The sequence below is a fragment of the Mobula birostris genome, chromosome 13 (assembly GCF_030028105.1).
Source record: "Mobula birostris isolate sMobBir1 chromosome 13, sMobBir1.hap1, whole genome shotgun sequence".
Lineage (NCBI taxonomy): Eukaryota > Metazoa > Chordata > Chondrichthyes > Myliobatiformes > Myliobatidae > Mobula > Mobula birostris.
The window spans coordinates 16,254,379-16,274,486 of NC_092382.1; the positions used below are offsets into that span (position 1 = coordinate 16,254,379).

The 20,108-nt window shown below is 46.7% G+C and overlaps 1 protein-coding gene across 2 annotated transcripts; it reads left to right on the forward strand.

The window, feature by feature from the left end:
* Positions 1-10,980: 10,980 nt before the first annotated feature.
* Positions 10,981-18,940, forward strand: LOC140208444 (uncharacterized). Of its 2 annotated transcripts, none has more exons than XM_072277129.1 (3): positions 10,981-11,045; positions 14,709-14,869; positions 17,414-18,940. In XM_072277129.1, the coding sequence occupies exon 3, from the start codon at positions 17,737-17,739 to the stop codon at positions 18,703-18,705; it is 969 nt and encodes a 322-aa protein (XP_072133230.1). In that variant the 5' UTR covers positions 10,981-11,045; positions 14,709-14,869; positions 17,414-17,736; the 3' UTR covers positions 18,706-18,940. The 2 variants fall into 2 exon arrangements, with proteins under 2 accessions (XP_072133230.1, XP_072133229.1); XM_072277128.1 differs by lacking the exon at positions 10,981-11,045 and adding an exon at positions 11,319-11,404.
* Positions 18,941-20,108: the final 1,168 nt, after the last annotated feature.

A 20,108-nucleotide genomic window follows, 5' to 3' on the forward strand; every position in this document is an offset into this window, starting at 1 on the left:
TAAATAAGTTCTTCCACTTGGATATATCCGCCATTTTTGATCACATTCGTTATCATCTTAAAGGTGCGATAGGGAGAAATTAATTCCAATCTCCAGGTGGGCGCCCCATTCTTGTGCTAGCTATATTTACTATAATTCCCAACTGGTTCGGGTAAGACATCTAATGAAAGGTTTGATCGGAAATCCACAAAGGGGGGAGGGAAGGAGAGGGAGAGAGTGAGTGAGCGAGAGAGAGAGAGAGAGAGAGAGAGAGAGAGAGGAAGAGAGAAAGAGAGAGACACAGAGAGACAGAACAAGAGAGATTGTGCGAGAGGAAGAGAGAGAGAGGGAGACAGTGAGAGAGAAAATTCAGCTCCGGCGGCAGTTGGTACAATCCGCAACGCTCCCACAAATCGTCCTGTTCTACTGCTCCTTCACCAAAAGTTAGGTCACAAAATACATTTCAATCTGCAACAATCCTGGTATCAGATTTACGCTGACAGTGGTGAACAGCGGAGAGGACTGATATCCCTGAATTTCAGCAGCATCGTCTACGATGAACTCTGGGGGCGGGATGGGGGGTCGGGGTGACAGTGAACTTGACCCTGCATCAGCGTGTGGAGCGGAGACGAACCGTTCAGCAGCGGTAGTCTGCCGTGTCTCCGCGCTGGGTCGGTTTCGCCGGGAAACAACACCCAGTGAAATGACTGTTAATAGAAGTCCGTCGCTAACATCTCAGACAGAGGATGTGTCGACTTACCCGGAACACCGAAAGCTGCGAGAATAGGGTAAAATACAATCGTCACATGCCGGATTGTTGGTAGAGCCATTTTCGGGTGTTGTACAAAATGCACCGCACTGCTCGCACTGAGAGCCACTCGCCTGCGTTCTGACCTCGCTGCCCTTTTATACATTAATCTATACCCCGGTGAAAAAAACACAGAGGCTGCACAATAACTCGAGTTAGTTACAGTCAGTTAACAAACAAGGCGCCGTTTCTCTCGGCACCGCGGGGAATACTTAAAGCTCAGTCCAGAACACCGTCTAGTAAAGTAGACAATCAGAAAGTTTTTAAAGCTGTTCCACGCACTCCGGATTGAAATGCCAGTCATGACCTATCACCTGCTTATATTAACACACACAAAACGCTGCGTTCCACCAGCATTTTATGTATGTTGCTTGAATTTCCAGCATCTGCAGATTCTCTCGTATCTACTTCTATTGTTGCCTTCACATTCATTTTATCTGATATTAATTGTATGATATCTCGCTCCATATCTCTCAAAGCAAATGTTAGCTCTGAGCGATCTCACGATTTATCCTGAAACCAATCCCACATTATATGAACATTACAGCGGGCCTGCACAGTCTGCGTTATTTGCCCAATCTAATTGTAGACCACACGGATTCCATCACCTTACTCCAAATTTGTCCATACTTCCTCAGTCACAGTGAACTCAGCAGCCCGTTGTGCGGGCGTGATTGACAAGGGCAGCACGAAATGTATTGAAGTAACCCCTGCTTTTTGACATTGAAGGTTAAAAATCTCTATAATAACCTCTGTGACAAATATTACCGATACCGAATGTGCATCGGCTTTTCCGGCTCCGAATAAGGTCTCAGTAAATGGCGGCGCATATTATGGATCACCACTGGCTCCTCATTTCCATCATCAGAATCGCAACCAGCATCACGTTTACTGTCTCCAGTAAATGTCGTGAAATGTGTGTACAGTGCAATACGTCCAAAAGCACCGAAATAAACAATAAATAAATAAACAAGAGAGGCAGCGCTAAAAGAATGCAAACAGTGATGTAGTATTGTTTAATTTATAAAAGTTTAGAAATAATTTAGGAAGCTGATGCTTGAAGAGATTAAGCTCAACTAAGATATGCGAGGCTTAGCGAGTATTTTGGTGATACTGACGACAACTCCCTGAACTTTTACATAGCCATGGACAAGGATATGAGCAGAAAGTATTGGGACGTGTTTAATTTGCGGGAGTACCCATCATGACGCTATGAGGCAGGAACCTGGGGATGTAAACCAGGAACGGATGTGTTCAGGGAAATGCCCAACAGAAATGTGCAGGTTGTTCCGGGTGCCCTTGCTTGGCGTTCTGGGCAGGTTTGTCCTGCTGAGGTGGGGAAAGGACGCTAACTCGAAGGGGTCACGGCTGTGACGAGATGTGGAATATCCATTCCCGAGGAAGAAAGAAGCATGCTTAAGGCTTAAGAAGCCGAGATCATCAGAGAGGGTTCTGGAGAGTTACGAGGTCATCACGAAGGAGCCAAACAGTGGACATTAGTGTTAGGAGTGTGCATTGGCGAGGAGGAGAACAGGAGGATGAGAGGGTAGAAGCGATGAAGGATACTAGAGGAAAGAAACATGCGCCTGGAGACGGGGGCGGTAGTGCGGGTCGGTAATGAACGCTTTGCTTCAGTATTCACCAGTGCAGAGTTCCTGACAGATCAGATGCCGCGGACCAGCACTATTCAGCCAGGACTCCGTAGACCACAGAGTAGGAATCCCAGAGGAAACTTGATGAATGTGGGGGCAGCGTGAACAGCCTGATATGCTAGAATAGGTCAAGATTTCGAAGGAAGATGCATTGGAGATTTTGAAGAGCATGAGGATAGATAAGAACCTGAGACTGAAAGGAATATCGCATATGATACTAATGGATGCGTGGGAAGAGATTGCCTCGGTTTTGGTGATGACATGTGCGTCCTCAGTGGCTACAGGAATAGGTGCGAAGTATTAGACGGTGGGAGGTTCTGACAAATATCATTATTTTGTTCAAGAAAGGTACCTGGATTAACCCTGGGAATGATAGACCAACTACTCTTACTTCAGAGACGGGCAAATTTGGGGGGAATTTCTGGAGATGACGTTCAGGAGCTCCACAAGTCTCGGCACATCAGCCTGTAATTGGAACTTAGACCTCCTCAGTCATCGTACCCGAACGGGGAAACTAAGCAAGTGCGCATCAAACCCCCAAAACTCCAGCACAGGCGCCCCGCAGTGGCGTGTACAGAGACACGTCTCTACTCTCTCTCTTCGCCCATGACTGCCCTCCCGCTCCTGCTACAAACTCGGTCAGCATAGTGGCAGAGGTCACAACAGTGACTGGCCTCATCACAAACACTGATGAATCTGCATATAGAGAGGATGAACCTCAAACTTCGACCAGCACTAAGAAGACAATAGAAATGGTAATCGGCTTCAAAAATGCAATAAGTCTCGAACAAGCCCCACTGTCCCTAAACGGTGAAGTAATGGGGAGTGTTCAGAGGTTGAAGATTTTGGGGATGAATATCACCGAGGAGTTCACTCTGCCCATCAGCAAAACCTCGTTAGCAACGAAAGCACAACAGTGACTATACTATATGAGGTGAGTAAGGAGAGCTAATCTGTCTCAGAAATACCTGCTCAACATTTCTGATGATTATGATTATGAGGACACGCAGTCCCCTTTCATTGTAATTTAGTAATGCATGCATTAAGAAATGATACAATATTTTTCCAGAATGATATCACGAAAACACATGACAAACCGACTTAAAAACTAACAAAACCACATAATTATAACATATGGTTACAACAGTGCAAAGCAATAGCATAATTTGATAAGAACAGACTATGGCACAGTAAAAGTCTCAAAGTCTCTCGAAAGTCCCGGCATCTCACGCAGACGGTAAACCTCCAGCGCCGCCAACTTGCCGATGCAGCATCCTGGAAGCATCCGACCACAGTCCGACTCCGAGTCCGTCCAAAAACTCCGAGCCTCCGACCACCTCTTCGACACCGAACACCGAGCAGCATCTCTGCCGACGCTTCGACCCCAGCCCCGGCAACAGGCAATAGGCAAAGCCGAGAATTTGGGGCCTTCGTCTCCGGAGATTCTCGACTGCACAGTAGCAGCGGCAGCGAAGCAGGCATTTCAGAAATTACTCCAGATGTTCCTCTGCGTTTCTCACGGCTGTCTCCATCAAATCCGGATTGTGCACGGCCCCTAGTTACACATAATCGATATTTATTCACAACGGCCGCGCATGCTGCGTCGCGCCGCCATCTTTTCCTCCCCCCGGAGGGTGCGATAGAGAGCAGACTGACACACGGAATGGCAGTGCTGTGCTCCAGATGCAGCGAGACAGATTGCAAACCACTCAAAGGGTTGATTAGGACGGCTCCGAACTACCGGACTGGCAGACAATCAAACTCCGGATGCCTCCGGCAATAGTAAAGACCCGTCGGATCCCTGAAAATGTTTAATTTCCTGCCATCTGGTAGGGGAGAGGGAAACATCTTCGTCATGGCATTAGATGGAAATATCTTCATCCCGAGGGTCGTTGTTGTGCTGAATAATGCAACACCCTGCCTTGCCAATGGCCTTTGAGTGCCACTGAAATCATTTGTTTCTGAAAATACAGTTTTTTTTCTTCTTTCAATTGATCCGTACCGCACGCATTGCAAATATCTGTTTAGCGCGGTCTGGCGCAGCGCCGCCATTTTGTTGTCTTCAGCCATGACAATACAGTTCCATTGTATTCTATTGATTTGCCGAAGCACAGTCTGATTAGGGATAGTCGACAGGACTTTCAGAAGAGCAGAACATGTCTCACGAAGATGATTGAATACCGTGAGGAATTGGCAAGACACATTGATTAAAACCGAGGACTGAAGGTTGTGGGTATGGATTTTAGTATGGTTATGTTCACCGAACGATAAGCTCATTCAAGAAGGTAGGAGGCAGGAGTTCCAGGGAAAATTACCCGTATGGATTCAGAATTAGTTTGGCTGCATAAGGCAGAAGTTGCGGTGGTCTTCATTAGACGGGGGAGTGAGGGTAAGAGCCGTGAGATAATTGTGTGGCCCTAGAAAACCCTGCTGAATCCGCACTTCCTGTCTTCTGTTCCGTACCGGTCGTCACATTATAAGAAGGATGTCGAATCGTTAGAGATGGAGCAGAGGAGATTTACTGTGATGACGCCAGGATTATGAAGAGTGGTTGACCGAGCTAGGGTTTTGCTTTAGGAGGACAGAAAATGAGCTGTGACGTTGGGAAGGTGTACACAATGATAAGAGGCAGCGGTCGATTGTACAGCAAGAGATACTGCATGTTTCCCAGGCGGAAATGGCGAATACACGGAGGTATAACTTTATGGAGTTGGGCGGAAGGTATTGTGGTGATGGCGGAAGCATTTCTTTTACACACTGAGGGGTGTGTACGTGTGACGCTCTGTAATCAGCGGCGTGGCGTCATTTCCGTTATGGACATTCCACAGACTCTCAGATAGGCGGGTGGATGAATGGGAAAGATGAGGGCGATGTAGTCGGAAAGGGTCAGATTGATCTTGGAATCGACTAAAACGTGGGCACAACCGAGTGCCTACGATGCCATATTGCTGTATGCACTGTACGATCATGTGTTAGTGAAACGTTCAGGGTGTGTCTTGTGACCAGGTACCTGCTTACTGATGCCGGCAATGCAAAGTGTTCTGGATCTTCAGGGTCCTTAATGATGGACGCCGTCTTCTTCAGACATTGCTTTTTGAATATGGCGGGGAGCCTGATGCCTTTGCTGGAGCTGACTGACTTTACAACGCGTTGTGGCTTTTTCCGATCTTCTGCATTAGCGCCTCCACACCTGACCGGATGCAACAGCCCGCACACTGTCCGGGGTACATCACTAATCTTCTCAAACTTTTCCGTAATTGCATGAATTCTTCATCTCCAACTCATCACCTACAGAGCTGTGGACCCACGGGAAATGGAAGCTCCTCGGCCTTTCCTCTGCTGACCTGTCGATGAAGACGTACCTGTTTGCAGTTCAAAATTCAAAGGGCATTTATTTTCAAGGTAGACTTTTTCAACATTTAGATTCGTCTCCTTACTAATAACCACGAAACAAAGAAAACCAATAGGACCGGTTAAGAAAGAAATTCGTCAAACACCCGATGTGCAGAGAATAAACAATAAAAAGACCAAAGCTGCAAACGATAAACTTAACCAGATAAAATTCAGAACTAAAGTTCAGAAAATTGAGTCCCTCCACGGACAGGAAGCCAGGTATTGCAACAACCGATTCAAGAACGTGCCCCTGCCTCTGTTGGACGGAGCGCCGAGAAAACGTCGCGGAGCACCGAGCCGAAGCGTCCCGTCCATCGTCCAATCTGTTCCGTCGTTGAAAACGTCTGAACATCGCGTCGTTCCTCGCTTTCGGACCCGGGCCGTGCTGCTTCGTTACTCCCTCGGGCCTGGTCTCACCGCCTCGATTCCGCTCGTTCCAATCCGGCCCCACTTTAAAATCGATCAAATCTCGGATCGGTCCTCGCTGTCGGGCACGGGGCCGGTCTCTGCCTCGCCTCCGCTCGCCTCTGTTCCGCCACATCGAATCGCCTCTATGTCGGCGCCGGCAATTGGCTCGTTCTCGGATCTCCGACCCGGACCCCGACGGCTGGATTCGGCTTTCAAGGCAGCAACGTCCAGCGCTTTCGAGCTTTCAGATCACACCGCATTTATGGAATGGTGACATACATCAACAGTGAATTTTGAACACCTCTTTTTTGCATTGGATTTGATGAGTGCCCTACTATCAATACCCGATGAAAGTGGACTTGGTCACCATTGACCAGAACGTAGCTTGGTCAGACACGTCATGATCAATAAGAAGAGATCAGATGCTGTGGGACGTTTTGGTTTGGATGGAGGCCGAAATCGGCAAACTTTGGTCAAGTGTCCTTTCTTTTGGCAAGTAAAACGGAATGAGTCTCGGTGTCAACAGTCAGTAGGCTTCCGGTGAATTTAAGCGCAACGGTAACATCGGGAAACCCGGAGTATAATTCTTCTGGGGACACTTTGTCAGCGTCAGTACAATCTGCGGCAGTTGTAGGTGATGGAGACGTCACCGCTCTTTGTACTTGGCACTCTTGCGACAAAACTGCATTTTTATCTGCCGCTTGCGTGCCATTTGCGATATCAAAAGCTGACTGAAGTGAGAGCTCTGATTCTGCCGATGGGCGACGCTGAATGTAAACATCAAGCCGACAACTAAGCGATCTCGTATAATAACTTCTCGAACAGCAAAGTAAATACAAAGTTCAGTCAGTTTTATTCATTCAGCAACAAACGTTGCTATTGGTTCGTTTTCTAACTGAAAACGAGAGCTGAATCTAACGCGCTGCACAATATCCAATGGTTTAGGGTTGTAATGAGATCAAATCTCAGAAGTCCCTCATAAGATTTCGAAGAGAGCAAATCGGGACTCATCAAACTTCGGACGATGTTGTATGTTTCCGGACCGCATAAACTGAGCAAGATGGTAACCTTTTGATTGGGCTCAGAGATGTTGAATAACTAGCCGAACATTTCAATGTAAACCTTCCCGTGGTCTGTGAATCATAATATTCCTGAACTTGTCCAATGATGGTCATTGTTCAAGTGTGAACGCAGATTCCAAAAGAGCGAGTGTCACAGATCCCATCCCCGTCACCACTGTTTTACTTAACAACGTTAATCGTGTCCAGTGCAGCCGAAAAGGTCTGCTTGACCCGTAATCACACAGAAAAAAAAACATGTTCACACGCACAGAATTTGTAGGTCAAACGCGAATCGATAGATGGAGAAGCCGGCGACATCGACAGATCCCGTGATGTCACATGACAGACTAATAACGCCACACAGTGGATAGGACACTCCACTATCAGCTCTATCTCTCCCTCTGTCTCCCCATCCCTCTTCCTCTACCTCTGTCTCAGCATTCTCTCCCACCCTTCTCAGCCTCTCTCTCCCTTTTCTCTCACCTTTCGTCTCGCCATCCATCTACTGTATCTCTAGATCTCTCGCTATCCCCCCTCTCTGCCTCTCGGTCTATCCCTCTCTCTACTCTACCGGCCGAGTTCCTCCCAACATCTCCTTCGCCAACCTTTCCCCGCTCCCCGCTCTCTCTCTCTCTCTCTCTCTCACCGTGAGTGTGGTCACGGTGACTTTGCTGGTAAGCTGTTTCGTGTCGCTGATGGTGTACTGGGTTCTTGCAAACGGGGATTTCAGCAACCCCTCCAGTTTCTAGCGTCGCAGTCCCGTTGGAAATGAACGGAAAGAGAGCTCATTGAGAGTGCAAATGGTGGGAGTGGGTGGGAAGGGATGGAGTCCACGGGGGGTGCGGATGATGGTAGTGAATGAGAAGGGGTGCGATCCCATTGGGAGTTCGAGTTCGGACAATCCTGCCGCTCCCCTCTCACTCTCCCTGTGATGACAGATTGCAACTAGTCACCACACCGTGGGAGAAGAGATTTCCCTTGAATTTCATAGAATCATAGAAATCTACAGCACGTTACAGGCCCTTCGGCCCGCAGTGTTGTGCCGACCATGTAACCTACTCCAGAAACTGCCATGAATTACCCTCCCGCATCGCCCTCTATTTTTCTAGGCTCCATGTACTATCTAACATCTATGTAATATCTAAGAGTCTCTGAAAAGACCCTATTGTATCCGCCTCTACCACTGTCGCTGGCAGTGCATTCAACACACACACCACTTAGCTCTGACATCTGCTTTGCACCTACTTCCAAACAAGTTAAAACTCTGTCCCCTCGTGTTCAGCCGGTTCGGCGGGAGGAGAGAGTGCAGCGTTCCGCGCGTGCGCAGCCTTTCGGTGAAAAATGATATCGTATCCGTGAAAAAGAGGCCGTGGGCAATTCTGATTTGATGGAGAGGGGCGTGAAAGTACAAAGGAACATCTGGTGAAACTTCTGAAACGCCCCATCGCTGCTGTCGTTACTGCGCGATCGTGAATCTTCCGGAGGGAAGGCCTCAAAATCCACGGCTTTGCCTGCTGTTGGCGACCGAGATTGAGGTCAAATCGCTCGAATAGACATGACACTCAGTACTCGGTGTCGGAGAGCTGATCGGAGGCTCGAAGTTTTCGGACGACTCGGAGTCGGACTGTGGTTGGCATGGCAGGGAGAGTTTTTCTTCCTTCTCCGTCTGCGTGAGATGTGGGACATTTGAGAGACTTTGAACTTTTTACTGTGCTCATGGACTGTTCGACATCAAGTTATGGTATTGTTGCACTGTTGTAACTATATGTTATAATTATGTGATTTTGTTAGATTTTTCAGTCTTGTTCTGTCCTGTGTTTTGTGATATCACACTGGAGGAAATATTGTATCATTTCTTAATGCATGCATTACTAAATGACAATAAAAGAGGACTGTGTGTCTTCATAATCTAAATCTAAAGCCCTAGGAACAAGCCTGTGGCTATTCACACGACCAATGTCTCTCATCATCCTACACACCTGCATGAATTTCCTGCATGATTTTCTCCAGGCTGAATAAGACGATAAGCTCACTGTGCTTTTGACGTCCTTCAGGGCTCTGGATGAAGTTGGTTAAACTCCTTCGTCCCCGCTCTTTTCAACGTTTTGTGTCATTTTCACTCATTTCAAAGGACTGTGTCTCAGGCAGCTGGGTTGTTGCAATGCACCTCTAAAGTCTGACAGCAGACTAGTGAGTGAATCTTCGATGGAGCAGAGTCAGAAATCAAAGAGTAATCAGCCTGAATCAGGGCTTTGGGGCTCCTGAAAGAGATGGGACCTAGAGTTTACCAGGAGGAGCAGGAAGAGGAATCAGAACGGTAGGATGTGGCTGCAAATGAAAGATCAGAAACATTTTCAAACAGTTTGAAAAAAAAGGTGGTTAATTTCTGCAGAATACTGGAGGAAATCAACAGATCTGGCTGCAAATGCGGAGAGGAATAAATAGACAACATTTATGCTGAGCCCCTTCAGCATGTCTAGACTGTGTACTCCTCTGCTTTGTAGCTGCCTGAACTGCAGAGTTCTTCCAGCATTTTGTGTGTGCGTCTCTGTACCATATTTCCAGCAACTGCAGAATCTCTTGTGTTTTATATCTACACTTGTAAGAGGATTGTACTTTGGCATTAGATACACATTGATATTGAGTATACTGTTTATGGGAAACGCTTTCTGCGTTAAAACAGCTGCTGAATTTTCTATGCACACACACACACAAAAACTGAGCTACGGACATGGAACTGGTGCTTGCAGAAACTTTTAATGGCACCGTGATTACCCATAAATCCCTGCGTTACAAATATCGCCGTCGCCGAAGCACCGATCAAATGAACAGGCGTCAGCGTTGTGACGTTCCCGAATATCACGCATGCGCGCAGTACACAAAGGCCTTAGAAGAGCAGCGGCAGGTAAGAGCGACTCTCCGGGGGTAGGGGAGAAGGGAGAGAGGGTGAGGGGGGGGAGAAGGGAGAGAGGGTGAGGGGGGGGAGAAGGGAGAGAGGGTGAGGGGGGGGAGAAGGGAGAGAGGGTGAGGGGGGGGAGAAGGGAGAGAGGGTGAGGGGGGGAGAGAAGGGAGAGAGGGTGAGGGGGGGGAGAAGGGAGAGAGGGTGAGGGGGGAGAAGGGAGAGAGGGTGGGGGGGAGAAGGGAGAGAGGGTGGGGGGGGAGAAGGGAGAGAGGGTGGGGGGGGAGAAGGGAGAGAGGGTGGGGGGGAGAAGGGAGAGAGGGTGGGGGGGGAGAAGGGAGAGAGGGTGAGGGGGGGAGAAGGGAGAGAGGGTGAGGGGGGGAGAAGGGAGAGAGGGTGAGGGGGGGAGAAGGGAGAGAGGGTGAGGGGGGGAGAAGGGAGAGAGGGTGAGGGGGGGAGAAGGGAGAGAGGGTGAGGGGGGGGGAGAAGGGAGAGAGGGTGAGGGGGGCTGGGGGGGGGTGTTTCAACACTGACTTCGGGACAATTACTGTGAGTCGGGACACCGTGAGCCGCAATCCCGGGACAGTCCTGCTCTCTTCCCTCTCTCTCAGCCGCACGATCCGTACACGGGCCCCGGGGAGCTTCCGGCTGATGAGGGAATGGGAACCGATGGATCTCTCAGACAGAGCTGAGCTCCAGCTGTCTAAATGCAAGGATCGGGAACTCGGAGAAAGGGAACAAAATCTTTTACATCAGCTGTTGTGAAAATCACCTTTGTTCTGCCTCCAGTCACAAACAAGAGAAAATCTGCAGAGAGGGCACAGTTTTAAGGCGCTTGGAAGCAGGTACGAAGGAAATGTCAGGGGTGTTGTGTTCTTTATATTTACCGTGGGTTACTGATAACAAACCATATTCTGGCAGAATTGAACTTTAATTTAACAGCAACAAAACCACGGTTTACACTGCCATGCTTCTCGATCATTATTCATTTCTGTTCATGCTCAGAACTCTGTCCTGTCAAGTCCTGACACGTGATATCACCTCAAGGGGTGAGTTTTTTTTACACAGAGTGGTGAGTGCGTGGAATGGGCTGCCGGCGACTGTGATGAAGCCAGATACAATAGGGTCTTTTAAGAGGCTCCTGGATAGGTACATGGTGCGTAGAAAAATAGAGGGCTATGGGGAACTCCAGATAATTTCTAAAGTAATTAATGTTCGGCACAGCATTGTGGGCCGAAGGGCCTGTATTGTGCTGTATTGTATTGTGTTGTATAAATGGGGAAGTCACTTACCCATGACCTCTGGTTGTCGTGCCACCCAACATCAATGGAAAAAGCTGCTTGCATTTACCCTATCTATACCCTCATACTTTTGTACACTTCCAACAAGTCCTCAAAACAATGTATAATTTCCTTGTTTATGCTGAGAGCCTTTTTCAGATGGATAAGATGATGAGGGGCATTGATCGTGTGGATAGCCAGAGGTTTTTACCCAGGGCTGAAATGGCTAACACGAGGGGCATAGTTTTAAAGTGCTTGGAAGTAGGTACCGAGGGGATGTCAGGGGTATCTTTTCTTACACAGAGAGTGGTGGATGCGTGGAATGCACTGCCAGCAGCAGTGGTCGAGGCTGATAAAATAGGGTTTTTTAACAGCCTCCTAGATAGGTACATGGAGCTCAGTAAAATAGAGATCTATGTGCTAGGTAAATTCGAGGCAGTTTCTAGAGTAAGTTACATGGTTGGAACAACATTGTGGGCTGAATGGCCTGGAATATGCTGTAGATTTCTATGTTCTATGTTGAACAGTGAAATAACTTTGGCTATCCTACAATCCTCTGATTACTCTCCTGTCACTAAGGATGATTTAATTATCTCTGCTGGGGCCCTGACAATTTCTGCACTTGCCTCCCGTAGGGTCCGAGGGAGCACCCTGTCATGCCCCGGAGATTTATCCAGCCTAATCTGCCTCAGGATAGCAAACATCTCCTCTTCTTTAATCTGTACAGGGCCCACGATTTTAATGCCGCTTTTCCACACTCCCATACACTCTTTGTCCACCTCCTGAGTAGAAACCATAGAAAAACTACAGCACAGAAACAGGCCTTTTGGCCCTGCTTGGCTGTGCCAAACCATTTTCTGCCTAGTCCCACTGACCTGCACACGGACCATATCCCTCCATACACCTCCCATCCATGTAGCTGTCCAATTTATTCTTAAATGTTAAAGTAGAACCCGCATTTACCACCTCGTTTGGCAGCTCATTCCATACTCCCACCACTCTCTGTGTGAAGAAGCCCACCCCTAATGTTCCCTTTAAACTTTTCCCCCCTCACCCTGAACCCATGTCCTCTGTTTTTTTTCTCCCCTTGCCTCAGTGGAAAAAGCCAGCTTGCATTTACTCTATCTATACCCATCATAATTTTATATACCTCTATCAAATCTCCCCTCATTCTTCTACGCTCCAGGGAATAAAGTCCAAACCTATTCAACCTTTCTCTGTAACTGAGTTTCTCAAGTCCCGGCAACATCCTTGTAAACCTTCTCTGCACTCTTTCAACCTTATTAATATCCATCCTGTAATTTGGTGACCAAAACTGAATACAATACTCCAGATTCAGCCTCACTAATGCCTTATACAACCTCATCATAACATTCCAGCTCTTATACTCAATACTTTGATTAATAAAGGCCAATGTACCAAAAGCTCTCTTTACGACACTATCTACCTGTGATGCCACTTTTAGGGAATTTTGTATCTGTATTCCCAGATCCCTCTGTTCTACTGCACTCCTCAGTGCTTTACCATTTACCCTGTATGTTCTACCTTGGTTTGTCCTTCCAAAGTGCAATACCTCACACTTGTCTGTATTAAACTCCTTCTGCCATTTTTCAGCCCATTTTTCTAGCTGGTCCAAGTCCCTCTGCAGGTGCTGAAAACCTTTCTCTTTGTCTACTACAACTCCAATCTTTGTATCATCAACAAATTTGCTGATCCAATTTACCACATTATCATCCAGATCATTGATATAGATGACAAATAACAATGGACCCAGCACTGATCCCTGTGGCACACCACTAGTCACAGGCCTCCACTCTGAGAAGCAATTCTCTACCACCACTCTCTGGCTTCTTCCATCGATCCAATGTCTAATCCAATTTACCACCTCTCCATGTATACCTAGCGACTGAATTTTCCTAACTAACCTTCCATGCGGGACCTTGTCAAAGGCCTTACTGAAGTCCATGTAGACAACATCCACTGCCTTCGCTTCATCAACTTTCCTGGTAACCTCCTCAAAAAACTCCAACAGATTGGTCAAACGTGACCTACCACGCACAAAGCCATGTTGACTCTCCCTAATAAGTCCCTGTCTATCCAAATGCTTATAGATTCTGTCTCTTAGTACTCCCTCCAATAACTTACCCACTAACAACATCAAACTTACCGGCCGATAATTTCCCGGATTACTTTTCGATCCTTTTTTAAACAACAGAACAACATGAGCCACTCTCCAATCCTCCGGCACCTCACCTGTAGACACCAACATTTTAAATATTTCTGCCAGGGCCCCTGCAATTTCAACACTAGTCTCCTTCAAGGTCCGAGGGAACACCCTGTCAGGTCCTGGGGATTTATCCACTTTAATTTTCCTCAAGGTAGCAAGCACCTCCTCCTTTTCAATCTGTACAGTTTCCATGATCTCACTACTTGTTTCCCTTAACTCCATGGACTTCATGCCAGTTTTCTTAGTAAATACAGATGCAGTAAACAGAGATGAATAAGTATTTAAGATCTCCCGCATCTGCTTTGCTTCCACACGTGGTTTGCCATTCCGGTCTTCCAGAGGACCGAATTTGTCCCTTGCAATCCTTTTGCTCTTAACCTATCTCTAGAATCCCTGAGGATTATCCTTCAGCTTTTCTGCGAGTGCAACCTCATGCCTTCTTTTAGCCATCCTGATTTATTTCTTATGTATTCTCTTGCATTTCTTATACTCCATAAGAATCTGCCTGCTTATACCCGTTATCCAACTCCATTTTGTGCTTCACCAGGGTCTCAATATCTCTTGAAATCCAAGGTTCCTACAGTTTCTATATTCACCTTTTATTCTGACAAACACACACCCGCTTTGTACTATCAAATTTTGCTTTGAAGGCCTCCCATTTACCAAGCACACCTTTGCCAGAAAGCAGCCTGTCCCAGTCCCCAGTGGCCAGATCCTAGTGTCATAATTCCAGATGTTGATCCATGCCCTGAACACATCCGCCTTTCCTACACTGCTCCTTGTATTGAAATATACAGGGCTCAGCATATCCACTGCACCATGCACAACCTTTTCATTCCTGACTTTGTCTGAGGACTGAACAACAACTGTCTCCACAACCCCACTACTATCTGTTCTGTTATTCAGGCTCCCATTCCCCCTGCAACTTTAGTTTAACACCCCCCCCCCACCCCCACCTCCCACCATGCAGCTCCATCACCCCTTTGGCTTTCCTCCCCCAGATCAATAAAAAGGAGGCGCATACCAGGTACAGGTGGATCGGAACAAATGGGGTACTGATGAGTTACAGGAAATTCAAGTGAACACTTATGAAAGAAATAAAAGAAGTGATGAGGTTGCCCCAGCAGACTAAAGTGAAGGAGAATGCTCATGGATTCTGCAGGTATGTTAAGTGCGAAAAGATTGCAAGGGAAAAATTAATCCTCTGCAAGATCAGAACGTTAATCCATATGAGGAGACAAAATAGATGTGGCAGATATTTTTGCATCCATATTTACTCAAGAGATGGTGACAGAATCTATAGAAGTGAGGCAAAGCAGCATCAACTTCATGGACCCTGTACGGATTACAGAGGTGGAGGTGTTTGCTGTCTTCAGGTAAGTTAGCGTGGATCAATCCCCAGGGCCTGACAAGTTGTTCCCTGGGACTCTGCGGCAGACAAGTGCAGAAATTGTTGGGGCACAAGCACAGATATTTAAGTCATCCTTAGTGACAGGTGAGGTACTGGCAGAGTGGAGGACAGCCAATATTGTTCCACTGTTCAAGAAGGGCTCTAAAAATAAACTAAGAAATTGTACATTGGTGACATCAGTAGTGGGAAAGTTATTGGAACATGTGTGCAGGAACCAGATATATACTGTAAGTACTTGGATAGATGTGGATTGTTTAAGGATAGACAGCATGGCTTTGTGCACGGTAGGTCATATCTAACCAATCTTGTAGAGTCTCTCGAGGAAGTTATCAGGAAAGTGGATGAAGGCAAGGCAGTGGATGTTGTCCACATGGACTTTAACAAGGCACTTGACAAAGTCTGATATGGGAGGTTGGTCAAGAAGGTTCAGTCACTCAGCATTCAAGAGGAGATAGTAAATTGAATGAGACACTGTCTTTGGGAGAAGCCAGTGTGTGGTAGCAGATGGTTGCCTCTCTGACTGGAGGCCTGTGACTAGTGGTGTGCCACAGGGATCAGTGCTGGATCTGTTGTTGTTTTTCATCTATATCAGTAATCTGGATGATAGTGTGGTTAACTGGATCAGCAAATTTCTGTATGACACCAAGGTTGGTGGTGTAGTGGTCAGCGAGGAAAGATATCATGACGTGCAGTGCGATCTGGACCAACTGGGAAAATGGTTTGAGAAATGGAAAATGGAATTTAATGCAGACAAGTGTGAGGTGTTGCACTTTGGTATGACCTACCAAGGGAGGTCTTTCACAGTGACTGGTAGAGCACTGAGGAGTTTTGCAGAAGAAAGGGATCTGGGAATACAAGTCCTTAATTCACTGATATTAGGGGAGTCCAGAACCAGAGGCCACAATTTGAGAATAAAGGGTAGGCCACTTAAAACGGAGTTGAGGAAAAACTTTTTCACCCAGAGGGTTGTGGGTCAGTGAAATGCTCTGCCTCGAGGCCAATTCTCTGGATGCTTTCAAGAAAGAGTTAGATAGATCTCTTAATGATAGCGGAGTCAAGGGATATGGGGAGAAGGCAGGAACAGGGTATTGATTGTGGATGATCAGCCATGATCACAGTGAATGGCACTGCTGGCTCGAAGAGCCGAATGGCCTACTCCTGCACCTATTGTCTATTGAAAATGGTGTCATAGATGGGATCGAAAGAAAGATTTTGGCCCATTGGCCTTCATGAACCAAAGTACTGACAACAATAGATGAACGTTATGTTGACTTGTAGAAGACAGTTGTGAGGCCTACTTTGGAGTATTGTGTACAGTTTTGGTCACCTACCTACAAGAAAGTTGTAAAAGAGGTTGAAAGAGTTCAGAGAAAATTCACAAGGATGTCGCCAGGTCTAGAGGACTTGGGTTGTTAGGAAAGATTGAACAGGTCAGGAATTTATTCCTTGGAATGTAGAAGACTGAGGGGCGATTTGTTTGTGATAGAGGGGCATAGACAGGGTAAAAGCAAGCTGACTTACTCCACTGGGATTGGGTGGGACGACAACCAGAGGCCATGGGTTAAGGGTGAAAGGTGAAACGTTAAGGGGAACATGAGGGGAAATTTCTTCACACAGACGGTCATCCGGGTGTGGAATGAGCAGCCAGCACAAGTGGTGCAAGCAAGCTCAATTTCAACATTTAAGAGGTTTGCTTAGGTACCTGGATGGTAGGGGTACGGGAGTGGGCAGTTTAGATAGTTCAGCACAAACAAAAGGGCCTGTTTCTGTGTTGTCCTTTTCTGTGACTGTGACAAGAACCTGAAATAATACAAAACTTCCCTCTAAGTCCTTTTCACAGCTGTGTGGACCAACCATTCATCTCAGCAGGAATTTTTTATATGGCATTAAAACTTAAAACTGTGGCACTTTAAGTTAATAATACATAAAAGAAAATCCTTGCTGCACGTCAAGAAAGACTATTTGTGTGAGACTGTTTCAGTTACTGTGGGGCCAGGCACCCATGCTGCTCAGCAGGAACAGGGAATAATACCAATGGAGAGAGTCAGACTGAGCCAAGTCACAAATTGGAGACGGCAGAAATGCCCCATTCTTATAGAGACAGGAAGAGCATCAGGGAATTGATGGCCATTCCAGATACCAGCACTGTGCCCAGTTAGAAGATGATTTATCTCTCCAACTTGGGTTGAACCTCACTGTAACAGTGTGATACCAGATCAAACCTTGGCAACTCAAGTAATATCATCTGAAATGTTGTCCTACACCCACTGATGGATTTTATAAATCTTTTTACAGGTTAAAAATAAGAAGGAATTTGTCTCCAGGAATCTCAAACACGACACGCCAGTTTTGCTGTCTCTGTCTAGATATTTAAGAAGTGGAGCAAGGGATTCATTCGACCATCCTTCCTGTTCAGACTGTGGGGACGGATTCACTCGGTCATCTCAATTGAAGGTACATCAGCAAGTTCACACTGGGCAAGGTCATTCAACTATTCAGTGTGTGAGAAAGGATTCTGTCGGTCTTCCCACCTGTGGACACACCAGTCAGTTCACTCTGGGCAGAGGTTGGTTATCTGCTGAATTTGCGGGGAAGGATTTACTCAGTCATCTGAACAAATGGCACACCAGCAAGTTCACACCAGGGAGCGGCTGTTCACCTGTTCAGTCTGTGGGAAAGGATTCACTTGGTCATCTCACCTACTGACACACCAGCGAGTTCACACTGGGAAGAAGCCATTCACCTGCTCAGAATGTGGGAAGAGATTCACTTGGTCATCCGACCTACAGAGACACCATCGAGTTCACACTGGGGAGAAGCCGTTCGCTTGCTCAGTCTGTGGGAAGAGATTCACTGAGTCATCCAACCTAATGGTACATCAGCGAGTTCACACTGGAGAGAAGCCATTCACCTGCTCAGTCTGCGGGAAGGGATTCACTCAGTCATCCAACCTACGGAGTCATCAGCGAGTTCACACTGGGGAGAAGTCGTTCACCTGCTCAGTCTGTGGGAAGGGATTCACTGAGTCATCCGCCCTGCAGAGTCATCAGCGAGTTCACACTGGGGAGAAGCCGTTCACCTGCTCAGAATGTGGGAAAAGATTCACTCAGTCTTCCCAACTACTAGCACACCAGTCAGTTCACACTGGGGAGTGGCCATTCACCTGTTCAGTCTGTGAGAAGAGATTCACTTACTCTTCCACCCTACAGAGACACCAGCGAGTCCACACTGGAGAGAAGCCGTTCACCTGCTTGGAATGTGGGAAGAGATTCACTGAGTCATCTCACCTACAGAGTCATCAGCGAGTTCACACTGGGGAGAAGCTATTCAGCTGCTCAGTCTGTGAGAAGAGATTTACTTGGTCATCCGACCTACAGATTCATCAGCGAGTTCACACTGGGGAGAAGCCATTCACCTGCTCAGAATGTGGGAACAGATTCGCTCGATCATCCACCCTACAGAGACATCAGCGAGTTCACACTGGGGAAAAGCCATTCACCTGCTCAGTCTGTGGGAAGAGATTCACTCAGTCATCCACCCTACTGAGACATCAGCGAGTTCACACTGGGGAATGGCCATTGTTATAAATCCCTAGATTTCGTTTGCTGTGGACTGTCATTTTGAGAGAGATTAAGAATGGAAATCAGTCTGACTTGCATCTTGTTTACATTGCTCGCAGCTTGATTAGTTTTAACCACGGACACAGACACTCAGAGTCAGACGGAGATGAAGGAGGAAAAATGGAAGTATCGGAACAAGGGACCAGTGGCCAAGGGTCACTGTTTCGAACTTTCCTCTGCCCACAAGGGTGGGTTAATTATCGATTCAGCATACATTGAATGTGTGGTTGTCACCTCGTTTGATCCATAGGAGTGGATCGGATTTGGGGTGTCCTGTGAAGACCACTTATGTGTTAACCCTTGCCTGGGTGTGGTGTGGAAATTCACTTGAAGACAATACCCCTTGTGAAAAGTCACTTTTGGTGATAATTTGTATGTGGATTTGGAACGATGACAGATAAAATCTACAGTGACTGTTCTCTCGTTTTACCACCATGGATGTTGTGGAAGTCAACATTATTGCCTTCTCTCTACATTTACCCTGGATTACAAATATCTCTCTCTTCTCAACTATTCTGTGGTTGAACTGAACTTTCATAGTTTACCATCTCAAGACTCCAAGCCTTGTTTCCCCTGAGCTCAATAGTTTGGGAGTTATATTTACCCACATATATACACATAACACTGTTAACTTTTGTTTATCTTGCTTAAGTTACTATATTGTTAGCAGGTACTAATAAAGATAGTGGATGTAACATCAAAAACAGACTCTAGGTGTAGTCTATTGCTGCTGACTCATTTCTAAAGTGTTACGGGGACAAAATTGGGACCTGCATCCGATATAGGAAAAGATTTGGAGGCATATTGATTAATTATCGATTTCATTGGAGAAATCCCTTTTGATTTATTTGTGTGTGGAAAATCAGCAGCAATGGATGTTGATAGATTTCTGGAAGCGCCAACCTCTGAGGCACTAAAGGACACCAGAAGGATTGAGTTGTTGAGTATTGTTAAATGGTTAAAACTTGCTAAGGTGAAATCGACAATGAGGAGGTCACAGATGCAGAGGATAATAGCTGAACATTATGTATCTGAGGGTGTGTTTAAAGTGGAGGAGTTGGAGGTGTTTCCTGAAAGTAAACCTAGTGAGCTTGGCCTCCCGTACAAGTTAGAAAAATTGAAGATGGAGGCTGTGGAAAGGCAGAGGCAGGTTGAGGCTAGAGAGGCAGGAAAACAGAGAGAAGAGGCAGAAAAACAGGGAGGAAGCAGAAAGACAGTGGCTGTTCGAGCTGGAAAAGATAGAGAGATTGCAGCAAAGGGTTATAACGTTAGACTCTGGTGATAAGTTTGAGAGCAGTCAGGAAGTTAAATTGGTACCTCCATTTGATGATGCAGAGGTTGATAAATACTTTCAGCATTTTGATAAGGTT

Bases quoted from the DNA above. Each gene is read 5' to 3' on its own strand.
- LOC140208444 (XM_072277129.1), top strand. From the start codon at position 17,737: ATGGCACACCAGCAAGTTCACACCAGGGAGCGGCTGTTCACCTGTTCA.